This window comes from Epinephelus moara, chromosome 16 (genome assembly GCF_006386435.1).
Source record: "Epinephelus moara isolate mb chromosome 16, YSFRI_EMoa_1.0, whole genome shotgun sequence".
Taxonomy (NCBI): domain Eukaryota; kingdom Metazoa; phylum Chordata; class Actinopteri; order Perciformes; family Serranidae; genus Epinephelus; species Epinephelus moara.
The window spans coordinates 19,636,005-19,655,540 of record NC_065521.1 but is presented as its reverse complement, the minus strand read 5'-3'; the positions used below and the strand labels follow the sequence as shown (position 1 = coordinate 19,655,540).

Here is a 19,536-nt window from a genome sequence, read left to right as displayed (position 1 = left end):
TTGATTTAAGGAAGCAGCTCAAACTGGAATGCCCATTCTTACCCTCATAGGAGATCCTAAAAATCCTAGATCCAAACTGGAACCATAACTTTAATCAGCAATGAATCAACGGCTTAATTTTAATTGAATTTTAAAGTGAAATCTGTATAATTTTAAGATATGTATGAAAGAAAAATAAACAGATAAAACACACCTTCCTGGAGGTAATAAACTGGGATTTGTGGTTTCCCCTAAGTATGCATTAATTATCCATACTTGTTTTCATAAAAAATAACATGAAGTTGCGCCTGAATTTTATTGTTGCCAGGGCAACACAGACTCAGCCGCACCATGGATGGATTACTGAACGGGCCCGCCTGTCACAGGCCCAGGGGCTCAAAGTTCAGGGCCATCCCTAGCCTTGACCTGCAAAATGTCACTCAAAGAGACACATATTGACCAAGAGGAAACTCAGAATGACCTCAAAGAAACATAAAATGACTACAAAGAGTCACAAAACGACAGAGAAATGCATGACAGCAATTAAGCAACTACTTAGTCTGTGTGTTTTCCTCCTATGTAGGAGAGGTGGTGGGGTGTTCTCCATACCTGCCCATTGTCTCATAATCTATCCATGGACCCAACACACTGGACCCATCGAACACCCACATTCGATACTCAGTATTGTTCTCCATTGGACTTCTTCGGAGTACATTTTTAATGTGTACAGGGTGCAGGTTATCAGACTTCTTTTTTTAAGCTGTCAAAAACTTTTCTTTGATATTTTTTGTCACATCATTCTTCACGGGGGTGTCAAACATATAAACCATGCACCAGAACCAGCCCACTAAAGGCTCCAATCCAGCCCACTAGATGACTCTGCACAGCTAATATTGATACACTAAGAGCTGCCAGGTTTCAGGAGCAGGTTTAACAGTGAGTAGCCTAGATCATGTGAAATGATGTTTCACGCTGGTCAGTCAGGCTTTCCCACCCTGACTGACCAGAATACAGTTGTCTGAAAAAAACAATGAATACCTTCTGGGGAAATATTTAAAGATATTGAACATAGTGCAAAACACTGTGAATCAGCAGCTTCTGTACAAAATAATCTGTATCAGACTTCTATCCTGAAACACTATTGGTGGAGCCCTGTTGCTAAAGGAAGGTTTTACTGGTCCAATCAAAGTGGGCTGTATGTGGCCCCTGATCTAAACATTAATCTGACACCCATGCTCTAGGATGTAATGCCAATATGATGAGTGTTAAAGACAAATTCAGCTACCTACATATTGCATCACTTTCGCACATCCTTCCAGAAGAGACATCAACACAGGGTACATTTTCTGTAAATAGTTTAATATTAAATAAAAAAGACTCCCATATAAAAAAGAAAGCTACAGTCCACAATTTAATCGTCTTTTTAAACATAAGTATTGAAAGCAAGGGGTAGAATGAGAAAAATACTTAATTACAATTCCCAGAAAAATTCACAATTCATTGTTTTCTCTCTTGTCTCTTTCTCTAACAATATAAAATCAAAATAAAACACATTAACTGTACATATGTACAAATCTCCAAGTGTAGAAATTGCATAATCTGCTTTCTTTTTCACTTTTCTTTATTCTTTTTTTTTTTTTTTTTTTTTTTTAAATACAGCAAGAGATGCCAGTACTCTTGGGGCAGGGCAGTGTGTGGAGGAGAGCTCAAACAGTGATATGAGGAGACAGAGGGAAGATATTACTCCAAATCCACAGTGACACACGGACTTAACAGATCCACGTGAAGACGTCATCGCTCCCTGCGTTTAAGTTTTCAGCCATTCATTCAACCAATCAAAGGACATACTGTACTGTTCTTGGATTCCTGCAAATATTCTGTTTCACAATCCAATACACTTTCCAGACATTTATCTCATGGCTGAGGGGTGAAAGTTTGGGCGGGTGTTAGGTCAACAGATATTAAATAGTCTCCATCACACCACGGCTACATTTAACTTTTCACAGCGACAAATGACAGCATGTGAAATGTCATAACAGAATGCAACACATGATGCTTTGCTTGCAAATGTCAAAAACTGGATGTTGTCAGATTCACTTAATTCTTCGGGTATCCTGACACGTTATAGCATGATTCAGAGAGTTGTACAAAAGAACTTCATTTTTTAAATTAACGTTTTCTCAGTTCATAACATTATTAGTGATGCACAAACCATTGAGGAACATCTCACAGGACATGTGGAATCATGATATTTTCTGTGTGACCAGTGACTGATGTAAACTGATTCATGAAACCTGATACGGTGAACATTATTTCCTTGGCTTGTCCCATACTAAAGATATCTTATGCGGTGAAAGAAAACAACTCAAGTCTGCTCCTTCTTATATATTCTCTTCCAGGACCTTCTGAGAACCTTTCAAAACACTTCTTTGAAATACAACCACTGTGTCTCTGCAAAGAAGCCTTTATCGGACAAACAACGACAAACAGACAGGGTCTCGTTTACTAGAATGAAAATAAATTCCACTAATGGTCGGACAGTGAGGGGCTCAGCAACAGCACTGTTGTCCAACACACACTCAGACACATTGAAAGACAAACACATCCACACACGTACAGACACACTAACAACAGAGAGCATCGTTCAAGTAGTTGGGCTTTATCCTGACTCACAGCTATACACTGATGAGAAGAAAACAGTACTTTTGTCTTTTTGTGTTTTCTCATTGATACAATTCTAACACCAACCATAATTAACAGATCTCTGATCACAATGTTATGTTGTGAACCTAAGAGAAGACCTAAGTGAAAAAGTATCCACATTTTTTTTCCACTTTTTATAAATTAACTTTTCAAACTAGACCTCTCTCCTATGTGTTTTTTTTCATAGTGGTTGCCATAACAATGGTTGACATGACAACGGCATAATATTAGTGCAGTTGAATTAAAAAAAGAAAAGAAAAGAAAGGTCTACACAGTGGTGAAGATGGTGGCGAGATGGAGGGGGAAAGAGAGGCGTCTGGCCGCCTTTGATTGGTGAACAGCTCTGACTTGCAGCTCCGACGCCACCAATCACTGCCTCTGAGACCTGGCGCCTCGTCGCCTCCTGCCGCGGACTGACCTCTCAGGCTTCAGCAGTGCTGTCTGGACCAAGACACAGAGAGAGAAATTACAGTCACATCAGCTTCATCTCCGTCTAGTCCCCCGAGAGGTGGAATTACTTTATCACCGCAGTCAGAACTGCACAATCATTCCCAGCATGAAACAAAAAGCTTTCTCTTCGGCAATCCCTCCACATCTAGTATTTGTTTTCCACCGTTCACAGGGTCCTGAGAGTTCAGTGTAAGAGAGAGATAACTGCCCCTCAAACCTACACAGATGCAGTGTCTTTCTTTGCTGTTTTTTTGCAAACACCCTGCTTTTTTTTTTTTTTAACTGAATTAAATTTATTTCATTTTCTTGGATAGGGACGATGCAGTGTAACATAGTTTCAATACAGAGCATGACACTGATGTGCTGCACAGACACTTAAGGGCTATTGCTAATTTTCAACACTTGTCCCTAGTTGGGCTTTTACATGTACTGTCTAATTTAAGGTCCAGTGTGCCAAGCGTGTAGGAGAATTACAACGGCCGATGCAAAAGGCCCTATTTAGAGCCAGTGTATGGTTTGTCAGTTCAAGGCTACTGTGGAACAACATGGCAGACTCCATGAAAGAGGACTCGCTACATATGTAGATATAAATGGCTCATTCTAAGTTTAACAAAAACAATTCTTAGTTTAAGGTGATTACAAACTAAAGCAGGACTCTAACATTTCTCAGCCCAAGGACCTCCAAGCTCAAAGAGAGACTGAGCAGGGACCCCTTTCTACATATATTGTATAAAACTTGAGCTGCACTTGAGATGACTCTCTGAATATTCTTAGGTCCTCTCTCGTTTGTGCTTGCTGGTAGCTGCTAAGTCAGCAGCAGTTGTATCATGGCTAGGTGTATTAGCATCACCCTCTGCACTTTCATCAGTGGTTTCTGAGATGGATGGTATGTCTAAGTCTCTGTCTCGACTCACAGTGTGGCCAGGTGGGTCAACGACTCACACTGTGACCTTAATGACTCTGAAACTATGAGCTCATGTGACCCCTACGACTCTGCAAGGGTTCCCACCCACACAGGGTTTATAGCCTACAACTTCATACCAGTCATTTAGAACTGAAGAAGCTTCTCGGATGAGAGGCGAGACGTCTTCAAGAAATGCAAGCAAGTCCAATTGCCTACGATATTAGCACTTACGAGTCTAAGTTAAAAAGATCCATTTTGGCTCATATGAATGTCCTTACATTTGGAATAGTAATACAGCTAATTGGTAAATACATTTTAATAGTGCAAATGTTAGCTTACTAGTTCACCTAGTAAGCATATTTATGAACAACTGGGGGGAAAAGAGGCTATGCTTTAAACTAAGACAGGTGGCTTAGAATTTGTTAATAGCCTGACCCAAGACTGTTCAATAATACCAGTGCGAGGTACTAAACATGATTAAAATAGTTGATCTGTCACTCAGTAATGATGAGCTGGGTCTTACTGTAGCCTTGGTTTCCTCTAGTGCTGTAGCATCCACGTCTCTGAAGTCTTCCAACACATTCTGTAGCCTGATACACAAAGTAAGAAACACATTAATACTCAATAGATCTGAAAGGACTGTGGTTTAGGAACATCAGAAAAAGCATGTCTTGAGACTAGTGCTGATAGAGTACTCAGTTTATTTTCAGACAACGTTACATACATTACATTTATTTTCCACTATCGGAAGACTGCATAAAGCATTCCACCTGCCCAAACAGAAAGCTTACTTGCCAGGGCAACAGCAAGCCCTGCAAAGCGCTGCACACACACTGCGCCGCTGTCGCACATCAGTGCAACTCATAGGACTTAATAGGAAATACGGCTCTTCTCAAAACATTGTCACTCTTAAAGTACAGGTACTAATGTTTTAATGGCAGGGCATTAAAATATGTCTTTAGTATCTGTGTATCCTGCAACACTACTGGAAAACAAAACCACTTTGATTTTCACTGGAAACTGATTTATCCAGGCGATTCCCTGTCTAGCACATGTCTGAGAAATCCACCATTAACAAGACAACTTACGTTTGTTTCCTTTTCCTTCCTCTTCTGGCTCCACCCGCTGCTCCCGCTTGATCCTTGGGATGTAAAATGAGAAATGAAATCATCTATGAGCATCAGTGGCATAGAAATGAAGCCATATAACTCAATCACAATGTTACTTTCCTCTTTTTTACAGTCTTTGGTCCATACAAAAAAAAACCGAATTCTGGTGTCTCAGCAGGATGATTACACAACCCCACTTTATGATATCACATAAGCCTATAAGTTTGAAGTAAACATGAGACCCAGGCACTCACCCTTCCCTGTTCCGTGTGCAGCAATGTCCCAGCTGTCTCCTCACTGGGCCTCCCACTGCATCCATCCCTGGGACTGAGGTACCCTGCGTGGGAAAGATGCCCCTGCCTATCCACCCCTGCCTCCACATAGGGGCACACAGCCGTAGCCGGCCCAGTACAGTCTGTCTTAGCCTCCTCCAAGTATATGGGTGGCAGAGGAGGCTCTGGGTGGGTATGTCCCTCTACCATAACCGGTTTCCTTTGTAAGGGTGATGTAGATCCGTCTTCGGTGGGTTTGGGTGTCCCCTGGGCTGGGGAATGGGCTGCTGCTTCCAGGCTGAGTCGGGATAAGTCTGGGTTGCGGAGGGAACACGCCCGACGTGGGCTGAGGGAAACTGGGGCACTTGCCTGGGGAAGAGTTGGGACAGGGGTGGATGGGGTATGGTGCTCCACAGGGAAAGAAACCGGCGGTAAGGCACAGAAGGGTGAAGTGGGATCAGATGGCCCCAAGTGGGCCCTATCTTCCTGTTCTTTAGCACTGACTTGAAGGAAGGAGGTATAAATCGTATCCATGAAAGAGGTGTAAGGATCGATAACAGACCTGCCCTCAGATACTCGCTGTGGGGGTGGGGTGTGTTCTTGGGCAGGGGGTGGAGCAGGAACAGGACTGGGAACCACTTCGGGAGCCATCTGACTGGCTGGAATGTCTTCCTGTGGGGCAGGACTTTGTGTTTCCTGCAATGACATTGGCTTCTCTCCTTCTGAGGGTGGTGCGAGGTTTAGCTAGAGGAGAAAAATTTAAAAAAAAAACAGTTAAGCCAATCAATAACAGTCAAAGATCTCAAAAATGTTAGGGAACAAATAGTGACTATGTTTACATACACAAATATTACAGTTTTGTCCTTATTGTGAAGAAGACAATATTTCTACTAAGAAGTTTGCATTGTTAATGAGAAATGAATATTCCACAATATTCCTGTTTACGTGCAGCCTTGCTCTGATTAACGTGCCATAACATGTTGTTTATCATGTCAAAGTATGGAGAAGTTAAACAGCTGGAACCACTTGTGCCATTTTGCTTCTTTGTATCAGGATTTTTATAATGTGTTCGACCGTGTGAACGCAGCCTCTATCCTTCATTACTTCAACCAACTTCTTGAAAATGTCAGTATTGCAATATTTGCTCATATCCAAAAACCTGAATAGACAAGAGGCCGTGCTTTGCTGAAAAAAACACAACTGAGACGCATATTCTGAGTGCGCTGTACACAAGTATAAAGGACGCTATTAAAACGTGAATAACATAATATCAGTAAATGCTTTTTTAAAACCTACATGTTGATTAAATACATGTCTGACACATTTAAATAACAGCTGAAGACTGCTCAATTGATCCATGTACTGAAGGTCCTGGTTAAAAATTATCGAGTTCATATGTTGGTATCATTTCACACAACAGTAATAAAAGTTTAACTGGGAGAATGTAACCAACTGTGACACTCTGTTAGAGCTGTTTGACCTATAAAACCACTCAATTCACTCGCGGTTACTGAGTGGACTTTGTTCCCTCACAAAAGATCATAGGCTGAGTTTAGACACCAGCTTGTAGAGAGCAGAAGTGTGATTTACGCTTGTCTTCAAGTTTCTTACAGAATTAACATTCATAACTGACAGCTGATACGACCTGCTACTGGTGACGTTTGTAAGCTTAACCAGTGAAAGCACAGGTCAGTTCAGCCTAAATATGAGAAGCTGCTACCTGGATGTTTTGTCCACTGCTCTACACACCAGTTACCTACCTGTATATTATTGAGCAAGTTGATAGCTCCATCAGGACCCTGCAGCAGAGGCATGCCCAAAGCAGAGGTCTGGACTGGGGGTAGGAGGATGGAACCTGCTCCAATCCCCAACATGTTATGGAGGCCTGCGATGCCAGAAAGATCTCCTACAAAGACAAATTCAGAGAGGAACTGATGAAATGGCTTACTGCTGTAGAATGCCTGCAATGTTTTAAGTTTTAAGACTAAAAGCAGTTAGTAAGCTTTGCTGGTTTATGTCATTTATTTATAATCTTTAGACAGAAGTGTTACACTGGGTGGACACCAACTCACCTAATACAGCAGAGTTAAGCAAAGTGGGCAGTAACTGTTGGAGGATGGGGTTGTCCTTGCCTTGGAGAGAAAGGGGGATGAGGGTGTCAACACCAGCATCAGTAGGTACCTGGAGAGGAAAGTACAGTAGAGGAAAGAGGAGTTTAGTTATTGTGTCAAGTAAACAAATTATAAAATAGAAAATCAAAGGGAAAAAAGGTAGCGATGGGGTCGCAGAAATACAGAGACAAGACTCAGCCAAATTCTTCACATTTTCAAAATTAAAAATGTTTCCAAAAACATATACATCCATCCCTGACATACATTAAGATAGACATGTTGTAACCAACCCAAACAAACCATGTAGTTTAAGTAAAGCTTTGTTTGAAAATAATTTAGGGAAGAACATATTTTAGCAGTAAAGGAAAACAGTTGATGAGTTTGTGTGGAAAGTAAAAACCTAACACGGGGGAAACAATGGAGCAGTTAAGGAAATGAGCTCACAGATTTTTATAGGAAAACCAGAAGGAGCTCAGAGGAAACAGCTACAGGAGATAGGGGAGCCTACCTGAGGTTGGTTATGTTGGGTTTGCTGTGCAGGAGCTAATTGGGTGTGGGGAGGCGGGTGGAGCTCGGCAGAGCTCAGGGCAGCAGTGAGCAAGGCAGGGCTGAGGGGCAGGAAGGCTGCATGGGGAGGAGGAAGAGCGGCAGGAAAGAGCAGAGACTGCAGGGCTTGGAGAGAGCCCTCAGCTCCTGGAGGAACGGGGAGAAGGCTCTGGGCAACCTCCAGGAGCCCCGGGCCTGATAGAGTTGATGGATCCAGAAGGCCAGAGGTCTTATCCAAGGTGAGGCCCTCTAATGTGGTGGGGATCTGCTGTGGCTGCTGGAGAGGGACTTCCAAGCTGACCTGGCTCAACTGACCCAGCCCAGACAGAGGTAACAAAGGCGTCTGCTGTTGCCCGAGCAACAAGGAGGCCATAAGCAGAGCCTGGAGGCTAGGTTTTTCTGTTAGCCCTAAATCAGCTTCCTGTCCAGGGGTAGTGGTTGAGGCAGGGGGTGGAAGGGGGTTCAGCAGGCCCAAAAGGTTCAGAGGCAGCTCCCCTTGGGCACCACTCAACAAGGGCAACAAGGGAAACAAAGGATTGTTTATCTGTTGTTGTTTCTGTTGCTGATCGTGGTTTTGCTGCTGTGTCTCTTGTTGTTGTATCAGTAACTGCTGCTGCTGCTCCGATTGCTGCTGCTCTGCAACAGTCTGTGGTGGTTGTGGTGTAGCATTGGCGGGGGGAATCTGTGCATGTTGCCCTCCCAACCACAGCCCTCCTAAGGGCAATGACGCCAGGACTGCAGGGTCCAGGAGGGATGGTAGACCTCCTGTGGATGACAGCAGCTGAAGCAGCTGCTCTTGGTTCATGAAGGGGAAGGCCTCTGCCAGAGGTAAGGGAGAGGTTGAGTCGCCCAAAGCCGAAGGGGTGTGAGGACTGTGATTATCCCCTAGACGAGAGGAGATAGCCGGCCCAGGGCTGGTGGCTGCTGGAGGTTTAGTCACTATGGAGTCTTTTGGGTCCACACCTCTAGGCTCCTCTGGCCCTGTGGGAAAGACATGAATCATTCTCATCTGTTCAGGATGACTTATCAATCACTAAACACATTTTACAAAAGGGGGCTTGAGCTGAACAGCATGCAGTGTTTTACACAGGATATAACTGTGGTGGTTGAATCTGGTACATCAATGAACATGTACACTCATATTCATCTAGGGCAAATCCCATAAAGGGTGCAGAAAACAACTGTGACCCTTCCCCTGGACCATCCTAACAGATGCAATCATTCATAAAGCCTGATTTAAAGGGAGAGCTCATGGCCACATGCAAAGTTCATATCATTGAGCAAAATTTGTGAGAGCATCTTTTTGATGTCTATATTGGTACATTTTAAGTATACTGCAAAGCTCCACAAACCTCCTTACTTCAATACATTTTGGAAAGTTAAGGTTATATGTTCAAGATTAAAAACACACTTCAGACTGAAAAAGATCTTCACCTGCAGTGGGATTTCCTTGGGAAGACATCACAACATCAGTGGCATGGTCGGAGGTGCTGCCCTCCCCCTGGGGTGCGGTGGAAGATGCTGCGAGAAGGGCCAGGACATGGTTGCTAAGATCAAGAGGCTTCGGGGAGCTGGATATCGCCATAGAAACACTACCTTGAGAATGACTCAGGTCCACTGATGCAGATATGCTGTTACTACCAATGTCTGTTGCCACAGTGCTCTGTGGTGAGTCTTCCTGCAATGGTGCCTGGGAAACAGAGTCTATTGTAGGAATGTGATTCTCAGTTGGTTGATGCTTGTCTGAGGGAGTCGGGAACGTAAGCTGAGACGGGCTGCTGCTGTTGTGTAAAGCTAAATTTGAGTTGGGCAGCACTGTATTAGAGGGAGAGTGTCTCTGAGAATGCAAAGGACTTGATTTAGTAGACCGAGGACGCGTTGGAGACTGCACTGATCTGAACTGAGGGGATGTGGGGGGAGGAGAAAGCGGCTGTAGCACAGACGGTAGAGGATTAGTGTTACTGGTTCGGCACGGTGACCGAGTCTGTGGGTGCCTGACATTAGAATGAGGGGCAGGAGAAGAGGGTGAGCGTCTGGGGCTCTGCTTATTAGTGTGTCCACCTCCTTCAACAGACACAGATCCTGGCTGGTTAGATGCTGATGCTGAGGCTGTGGCCTGCGCATTCTGCACACTGAGCAGGTGTAACAGAGCAGACAGAGGCTGGGTTGGAGGATCCAAGCCAAGAGGTGTAGATGTCAGGCCTGTAGTGAAATCCAGAGTCTCGGTTTGTCTAGGAGGCCTGGTGAGTTGCGCCATCTGTCGGGGAGCAGGGAGCCTTGGTGTCTGCCCGGGGAGGAGATGATGGTGGTTTTCTAACATGACAGCATTCTGGTTCTGCACAGCTGAGGTAGAGGAGGAGTGCGAGGATGAGGGGAAGGAAGAGGAGGAGGAGGATAGGTTGATAACTGTAGCAGAACCAGTGTCTCCTGGTGGGGTCTTCTGCGGCCCATTAGCCAGCTGCTGGGTGTCTCTTAGCATGCTGAGCACTGTGGGAGATCGGCGTTGCCTCTTCCTGTGTGACGCATTGCGCTCTGCTGTGGAGGGCAGGTGGGGCAAAGAGGAAGCCAGGGACTGGGCCAGAGAGTGGGATGGAGGAAAAAGGACGGAGGAGGCTGCTGCAAGGGAGGGATGGGGAGGCCTAGTAGAAGCATTGGAGGAGGGAGGGTGGCTGTTATGTAAAGTGCTGTTTGTTACCTTTGATGACTGTTGGTGCTGTGCCTCTTTCAAGACCTCCAGAGAAGAGGGCAAGTTCACCGGGTTGCTAGCCCCCTTTGAGCTCTGGCCCTGGTTAGCCAGCTGAGCCTTGGCAGCCGCAGAGAGCAGGCTACTTGCAGGGAAAGAAGCTGGGTGTGGCAACTTGCCCTGATGACTGTGGTGGTGGTTCAGAAATGGCCCCAGAGGTAAACTAGAAGTCCCTGCGGAGTTCAACCCAAAACCTGGTGGTCCTGCGCTAGGAATCGGACTCATGGTGCTCTTTGAGGGCTTCGAGGAGAGGGCATTAGGGTTGCTACTGCTTTGGTTGGTCAGTAAGGAGGGGTTAGTAGGTATTAGGAGGTGGTGGTTATTAGTGCTGCTGTTGCCTGAGTTCTTAAACTGCTCCAAGATGTCTTCCAGCTTGTACTTGGGGAAGTGTGGGCTGGGGTTTGGGGAGCCACCAGGGAGAGGGGAGTGCGGAGAGGAAGAGGTGGATTTCCTCCTCTGAGGCAAGTTACTTCCCATCAGTCCTCCTCCTCCTGCTGCTGTTGAGCCTCCTCCCTGATCAGAGAGAGGGGAAGGGGAGGCTGAAGGGTGGCGGGACCGCTGATGAGGAGACATACAGTTCATGTTATGGACAGAGGGAGAGCGGGAGGGAGACGGCGAGAGGGGGGAGCCTCCCACAATGACACCATGAGGATGATGAGCGTGAGTCTGTGCTCCTCTTCCTCCTCCACCCATGGTCATAGGGGAAGAGGGAGGAGGTGAAGAAAGGGGCCCTAGCCGAGGAGAACCCGGAGTCTCTGGGGTTTTGGGTGTTCTTCGACCTTGAGGTGTGGGGGTGTGGGGTGACCTCTGGGCAGTGCTGTAAGCTGGGAATGAGGAAGTGGAGGAAGAGCTGGAGGAGGCAGGAAGGGGAGGAGGATGGTGAAGCCTTCTCAAAGCATCTAGGGGATGGTGAGAGTTTGTGCCTGTGTGGAGTACAGGGGAGGAACCATTGTAAGGGTAAATAAAGTGGTGGGAGGACTTGGGGCTGGCACAGGGATTCATGTGCAGGTTGCTGTGGGCTCGAGCTGGGACCAGATGGAGTTTGGGATGGTAAATGCCATGGTCCTCCTCTTCCCGTTCCACGATTACTCGCTTTGGATCACGGCTGTCCACTCCACTGCTCATCTCTGAAAGTGGACACACACACACAAAAAGCATGGAATAAAATGCTGCTAGTTCAATATGACAGCATTGAAATGTGGGTAATGGTGAAGGTACTTTCTCTGCTTTCATATAAGGGTTTGCATACAGTCTACAAAATTAAAAAGCTGAGAATTAAAATTCTGCCCCAAGTGCTCAGTAGGAGCATTTTGATGTTTGATTTTAATGCCTGAGGTAATCTTGAGGCCACGCTCGGTCTTTTACCTTGGAAACACCACCAAACATGATAAGAAGAAGCTGCCACCTTCTATTAGCTATTACATTTCGAAAATCCAATGTGTCCTTGGATGTAGTGTTGTCAAAAATATCAATTTATCAATACATATTGATTCTGAATATCTGAAACGGTTTAAGTACTCATTTTCTGCAGTATCAATACACTGGTACCAGCTGTGCTTTCTCGTTCTCTCTTTTCGTTAATGTTTATTACTGTCAGTCTGCTGTTCTCTGCTACTAACTCAGAACAAAAGTCAGCATTGTCAGGTCATAGCAGTGTTTTATTTATCTAATTTTAAATGGTATGCCCTCAATGTCAATTTTCTTCCTGTGGCAACAAAAAACAATATTTTTTCAAGGTATTGTATCGAAGTTAGAAATTCCAGTATAGTGACAACACTACCTGGAAGCAGAGTGGGTGTCAAAGAATGCAACACAAAAATATGACCCCTTCTACGGGAGCCCATGTATTTTGGATAATATATCATTGTGTTCCTTATATGTTCATATAATCTTGTAAATGATTGTTTGACTCTTCTGTAATTGGGCATTTAACGCATGCCTGTGTGATGCAGAAATCTTGTACTACAGTGAGATTTAACCCATTCCAATAACTCATGTCCAAAGGGATGATGCATTTGGTTTCACAACTCTGTATGTGCACTATCATGGATCCGAGGAAGAGAGCAGAGGGTAAAAGTACAAAACAACCAAATAATTAAAAGGAAGCTGACAATAGTTTTGTCAAAATATAAACAGACTTGCAAAGAATAAAAGAGATGAAGACTAATCCACATGATCATAATGATGGGACGATTTTTTCCACCAACCACACCTTATGATTTTTGCTCAGTGTCTTCTGTTCCCCATGTGGAAGTACATTACTGGTATTAAAATAACAGTGGTTTCAATTCCTTGTGGCTGACAGCTGCAGCACTGACCAGCGCTCGTTTTTCTTTCTTTCAATCCCACACCCACCTGCTCCCACAGGATTTCCGATCATCACTGACTGCTCTGACAGATACCCCAACCCTCTCCCGCCCACTCCTGTGGTGATTCTGATCACACACACACACCATCAAAAGCGTTTTCTACTGAAAATCTGTCTATCCCTTCCCACAGGGAAACAAGACAATTTTAGCTTGTTCAGTTCGTACTGCTTCAAGATAAATCCATAAAAGTGTGACTAAACATGGATCATGTCACAGTTTCTCTGATAACTAATGTTGATTCACATATAAACAGGCACAAACCAGATGGTAAAGTGTAAGCCTTCAGAGAGAATAAGAGAAAGGAAATGGGGGACAAGAGAGCGAGGGAGAAACTAAATGGAAACATCTGATTCTGTGTTTTGGAGGCGTGTCGTTTACTGGAGGAAAGTGTATTTACATGCGTGGTTAGGCTCAATAATAATGGCCTCTCATACTTTCACTAATTAAATTTTATATCCAGTTCACACCACCATGGGGATGATACTGGCAAAGCACTCCCACACACGTTAGGGTAACATGAGGGTAAATCTGCATTTGGTCCTGTGGGACCTGTGAGATCATAGTCCCTTTAAATGAGGTTAATACTGCATACAAAGGACACTCAACCCCAATATAAAAAGATCTGGTGGAAATGTAGAGACACCTTACAGACAGACTACATCCACATCAAATTAAAATGAACATTTCAAAAAGCTATTTCAATAGATTTGTTTATGATTTGTTCACCATGTTTGATAATATATGTACAGCAGTAGTGTGTCTCACTGTTTCAAAATTTACCTGGATGATGAAGGTTGGCAAAGGGCAGCTGTGAGGCCTGCATACTCCGACACAGGGCAGCCATCGCTACCACTTTCCTGCGGTGGTTACAGAGTTTGGTCATGTCCTGCTCTGCTTTGCCTAATGGCTGGCTGTGCTGCTCCACCTTCACTCCCACAGTGAAGTTGAAAACCTGCAGAACACCATTAAGGACAGTTAAGGGCACCAGTGGGGGTATTTTACACTCATAATATGCAAAGTCACACAAGGATCATTGCTTATCGCAGGCTATGTGCACTCATATTTTAATAAGGAAAAGGTTAGCCATGATTACACACAGTTGGACGAGTCAAAAGATATTTAATTCATGGGGGATGTCACATGCCTGCATGTCCTTCAAAACAAAATCCTTCCAGTGCAGGAAGGAAGTACTATGCTACTTAAAGATCACAATGTTTGATTTGCTTTCTACATAATAGTAATATAAACATATATTTTTTAAAAGCAGCATGTATTGATATAAAATAACTAGTGAAACTAACCCACTGAGAAGGTCAGGTGAGTTTAAAGAGGTTAAAGGTCAGCACCATGCTGTTAAAATATGTGTATAAGTGCACATTCAAGTGTCACAGAGCTACTACATCTGAAAACTGAAGACCAGATAATATGGGGATATAATGTCAGGGCTTGACGCTAACTTTTTTCCCCAAGGAGCACATGTGCTCCTAAGTTGAAAAAGTAAGGAGCGCACAAAGAACTTTAGGGGCACAATGTAAATTGATCAAATAATGTGTTTTCCGTAATAAACATGATGCAAATAGACATTTACAAGCAAAATTATTTAATGAATTTGTATACAAAATGTACAGAAAGGTAAAATCCATCAAGTTTTGAAAAAGTATTGCAATTTAATTTTGTCTTTAATGTTATTATCTTATATATATTATCTTTGCAATATGATTATCTTATATAATGTTATTACTATCCTAAAACATTCTCCAGGCCCTCTGAAACTCTGCAGGACTTATTTCCACCCTGCCCAGCAGCGGTACCATGGCGAACGGTCCCTAACTGCGGGGAGAACGGAGCAGGCTTCCTTGGGGGTCCGCCGCTTTTCCCGGTCCCTCTTCTCCGCCACACTCTGACTTATTTCCACGCTGCCGATAGTGGGACTTATATTCATTGTGCCGACAGTGGCTTGGAAAACTGCCCATAACCGTGTCACACGGGGAAGAGGGAAGGCTGCTGGAGTTCCTCCAACATTTGCGGTTAGATTATCATATTTTTTTATTGACAAAAATATAGGCTGCTTCGGCTGATTTTTTTATGCGTACATGTGCCCCTAAATATTTTTTACAGTTCGCACACACCTATTTTTAGTCGCAAATGCGAGTGAAACGCTCGCACTGTCGAGCACTGAATGTATACTGCATTTTGTCTGTATTGCCCACTCTTACTACACATACACATACACAGACAGACACTACACAAACAAATAGACCGGCTTTACCTTATGGATTATGAGTGGACACTCAAGACCACATTTGCAGGTGCCATCAGTCAACAGATAGGTCTTGACCTCGTCCAGAGAGGACAAGGCAGTGCCACTGGGACTACAGACAGAAGACAGACCCAAACTGTTACATCAGTAAACCCAAAGCAAACTAAAAACATATGTTTAAAGTACGGCAGAGAGAAGACACCTCAAGATCTCCATATTCATAATTTCATTGAGATTTGAGAATGTGAAGCACTTAAAGCCATCTGCTGTATTAGAGAAACTCTGAAATCATATTTTAGCCCAGGTAATTTAAACAATTTAAAAATTAAAAATGTAGATGAAAAAATAATTTAAAAAAGAAGTGTAAAAAACCCCTGAAATAAACAAGTAAACACTGAACGGATTCAGTACAGCCCACAGGATATTTGTGGTGATGAAAAAACAGCCTTATTATATCACCTTCCTGTCTCCTTATCATCTGCCTTCATGTCTTTTTGAAGAAACTGCAGTTACTTGCCTTGCTAGTCAACAGTGATTTAACTTATCATAAATCCAGGTTATAGCCCACATAAGAATAAGGGGTTGTTTCATTATAGTATCAAGCTCATTATTGTTTATACGTTATTCAGCTTCTGTCTATTCTATTGTCTTGAAAATGACTCTTGAAGGGAACGTTCCTCTGATACACAGGGATCCTAAGCAATTTCAGATTTTACACACTTTAATTTTGAGCAAGATCCAAACCACTGTTCAATGAAAAACGTCAAATTAAAATGAACTCTTCTGACATGAGCTGGCCAAGGTTAATAAGGCAAATGAAAATCTTATCTGGAAAAAAAAAACACTGCATCTTTATGCAAATGTCGAAAACAAAACCACAGAAGCCGCAAGTCTCCTTTGCAGATAGTATCCCTCCAATAATGTTGGCAAATGCACTCTTACTTCTCCAGAGTAAATGACACACAAACATACAAACTCATGCATGTGCATAATTACATCCATACAAATTAAAATCCTCTGTCCAAATATTATAAACACCAGCAACACATCTGCATATGCTTTTTGTTCAACTGAACCAACCCACCTGACATAGATCACCTGCCCGCCCTCCACTCTCCTCTGCCAGCCGATGGGGACGTGTATTGCAGTGTTGTGGACCCCATCCTTGTCCCCACTGACAGTCTCACTGCCTCCCATCATTTTGTAGCTGCGGCCTGCCAGCACCTTGGAAAAGCAGCAAAGTGATTCTAAATCTTCTCTTTAATCTCATAAAATGAATTTAAAGATCCAAAGGTTTGTCTTTAATACATATTCTATTAGCCAGAATATCATTGTTCTGTATTTGAAAAGTCAGTGTCATCAACTAAAATGATTCAAGTGTTCATTTTTCATGTCACAGGCTTAAGAAGTCTTACAACATGGGTAATATTCAAAACTAGGGACGGGCATTTTAAGTACTTTCCATATACAAGTACTTGCATTGAATTAGGAGAGCACTTGCAAAGAAAACATTTATCTAATGTAACACCCAGGCAAAAATGTGGGTTGGGGTGAGGATAAACCTTCTTCCTTCACACCACCAACTGTACAGATTAGCTATGATACACACGTTTAACATTACAAAGCTTGCACTGCATATTCATTTGGTCTATTTTGTCTGCATACTTCCAAACACTCCTATGCCTGGTCACCATTCTGCCTGTAAAGTTCGATCTACGAATGTCTGGCTGATAACACTGGCTGTTGTCTGCAGCTGCACAGATCTATTATTTTTTGCTAAATGGATCTGTGCAGATATCAATAGACAGCAGTTACGTCACTGTATATAGCTATGATATAAAACAGGGTCAATTTACATTCATAGGTATTATATATGTTTTCTTTTAGAAAGCAAAAACTAAAATAAAGCCATTACTCTCTATGTTGAACAAACACTGACGTCCAAATTGAGTACTCGAGTACTCACACCCATCCCGATTCAAAACTGAATTTTACATTTATAATTTTTAATTTCATAGCCATCAGTCAATCTTGGAATGACACTTTACCAGAGCTTTAAAATGGTCAAAACTCATACATACTTTTACAGCCCAATATGAAAAAAAGGCTCCCAACCCAGTTGAACTTCTTTTAAAACTGTATGTAGCTTGTTGTGTCTCACTGTTAGTCACTAAATAAGTTAACACAATAATACATAAAATGGATGAACAAACAACTCTGCAGTGAAGTCTAAGATATCAGTGTTCTAACCTGCATGCTAAATGTGTGAACCACATCATCTGATTACACAACTGCAAATTAGAAAATGTAACTCTGACAGGATGATGACATCAGCCTAGGTTTAACAAAACCATGAAGACTGCATGCCAAAAAGGCTGCTAATTAAATATACTGCACTTTTTTAATGACAGTTACTGAGACTTGACTTTCCAGATGTCTTCTACGTCCCCAGAAAGGTCTGGCAAAGTGCCCAACATTTGCTTTCCTTATGTCTGTGCTCCACAACTCAAGCCTCTGTAGAATTTTGTCTCTAACAATTAATACCCAAAATATAATGTAAATGCATCACCACTGGGTATGGCCACGAGAAAAGACAATATGTTTATTGTCATTGCAAAGTAATGAGACAACAGAATAACTGAAGCACAGTTAGCTTACCTTGTCATCTTTGAGAAGCCAGGATCTGTTTTGGCTAGGGTATCCACTGTCCACTGTACATGCTGGTGGGTTAGAAGCACACAGACTGCCAGTAAAACCTGACCTGATGCCCCAAAACTTGGATTTTGCTCAGCTATGAGGCAGATCCACAGTTTAGAGGATGACAGATTTATTTGTTCAGATCACATCAGAGTAGGGTCTTGGATGAAGATGGAGAGCCTGCAAAGAAAGGTGGAGGTGGATTATGTAATCTGACATGGAGAACCAGGCTAAATAGCTCAAGTGCTAAATAATTTCCTGCAGCTGATATGACCAAAGCCTACTTCAAAAAACGATTACATCCGATGCATTGCTCTCTCAAAAAGAATACAACTCAAGAGCAAGCTGCGGCTACTTTGAAGTGGGAGGGTGTGTTTGGATAGGCCCGTGGTTTGCTGGATGTTTAGCTACAACATAAGCAGCTGACTTTCCAGCACGCAATACACAAGCTAACAAGCTAGCAACATGAAGAGAACTTAAAATGAAATCGTCAGTGCATTCGTAGTTGAGCTTATGTCGACATCTTTGCAGCGTGCAGCCAGGGAACAATATCTCACTAACTACACGACTGATGCACGGCAGGCTAGCAGCTAAGCTAACAGCTAAGCTAGCTAGCTACTCTATTTTGTACGGTGTTGTCGTGACAGCTGTCAGGCGTACAAAACACTCCGATGCAAAACTCTTGCGTGTTAGCTACGGTTACAAGAAACGAGCCAGACACAATACTGCTTCCCAAAGACACTCTGTGAATTTAATCACCATATCGCACTTACTTATTGACGTCCGTTAGCTAACGTTAATGTTAGCAGGACCTATCAACCTTTCCCTGCGTCAGGCTCTCTGTGTTGGCGAAGTTTTGGAGTCTTCGCTTTTCTGGCTCGCGGGAGAATCAAGAGTTAGCTGGCTAGCTAACGGACTAGCCGGAGAATGTTTTGGAAACGGCCGATACTTAAGTAAATAACCGTAAAATAAACAATTCTATCATCCAGATCGCGTGTTCGCGCGATCAATCAGCTCCCAGCGTTTATGCAACGTCTGCCAGTCCGATTTAAAAACAAAGGGCAATAACGCTTCATTTTACTGCGCCTGGGATCTCGGGGCTAACGCTACCAGCTAGGCTAGCAGAGCTAACTGACTGAAATTTACTTGATTCTGGAGTGTCCCAACAAGACTGAAGGATGTCCCGCTCCCGGTGCACAGTTATCCAGCCGTCGCTTTGGTCTCTGCTCTGCTAAACCGTCTAGATTTCAGATGTATTCCGACAACCATAACGATCCATGTAATCCAAAATTCACAGTTTCCCACTGTTTTTTTTTTCTTACAGATTCCGAGCAAAAAAAAAATAATGGAGTTTTCTGTCGGGCATGCGCACTCAGCGCTCAGGGACTATTGT

At 43.3% G+C, this 19,536-nt stretch overlaps 1 protein-coding gene across 2 annotated transcripts; it reads right to left on the bottom strand.

The window, feature by feature from the left end:
* Nucleotides 1–1,594: 1,594 nt before the first annotated feature.
* Nucleotides 1,595–19,496, bottom strand: LOC126402787 (methyl-CpG-binding domain protein 5-like). Of its 2 annotated transcripts, none has more exons than XM_050065037.1 (13): nucleotides 19,290–19,496; nucleotides 18,105–18,323; nucleotides 16,531–16,670; nucleotides 15,456–15,558; nucleotides 13,967–14,138; nucleotides 9,509–11,944; nucleotides 8,037–9,055; nucleotides 7,490–7,598; nucleotides 7,178–7,323; nucleotides 5,400–6,161; nucleotides 5,125–5,177; nucleotides 4,560–4,626; nucleotides 1,595–3,123 (listed from the first exon to the last, which is right to left on the bottom strand). In XM_050065037.1, the coding sequence occupies exons 3-13, from the start codon at nucleotides 16,644–16,646 to the stop codon at nucleotides 3,052–3,054; spliced, it is 5,055 nt and encodes a 1,684-aa protein (XP_049920994.1). In that variant the 5' UTR covers nucleotides 16,647–16,670; nucleotides 18,105–18,323; nucleotides 19,290–19,496; the 3' UTR covers nucleotides 1,595–3,051. The 2 variants fall into 2 exon arrangements, with proteins under 2 accessions (XP_049920994.1, XP_049920995.1); XM_050065038.1 differs by lacking the exon at nucleotides 19,290–19,496 and adding an exon at nucleotides 18,917–19,259.
* Nucleotides 19,497–19,536: the final 40 nt, after the last annotated feature.

What these genes read in the sequence shown, in the direction of transcription:
- LOC126402787 (XM_050065037.1), bottom strand. Translation starts at nt 16,646, where the DNA reads ATGATGGGAGGCAGTGAGACTGTCAGTGGGGACAAGGATGGGGTCCAC. An exon ending in GGGCAGGTGATCTATGTCAG is followed by an intron (nt 15,559 to 16,530) that starts GTGGGTTGGTTC and finishes TTCTGTCTGTAG; the next exon opens with TCCCAGTGGCACTGCCTTGT. An exon ending in TGCCAACCTTCATCATCCAG is followed by an intron (nt 11,945 to 13,966) that starts GTAAATTTTGAA and finishes GTCCACTTTCAG; the next exon opens with AGATGAGCAGTGGAGTGGAC.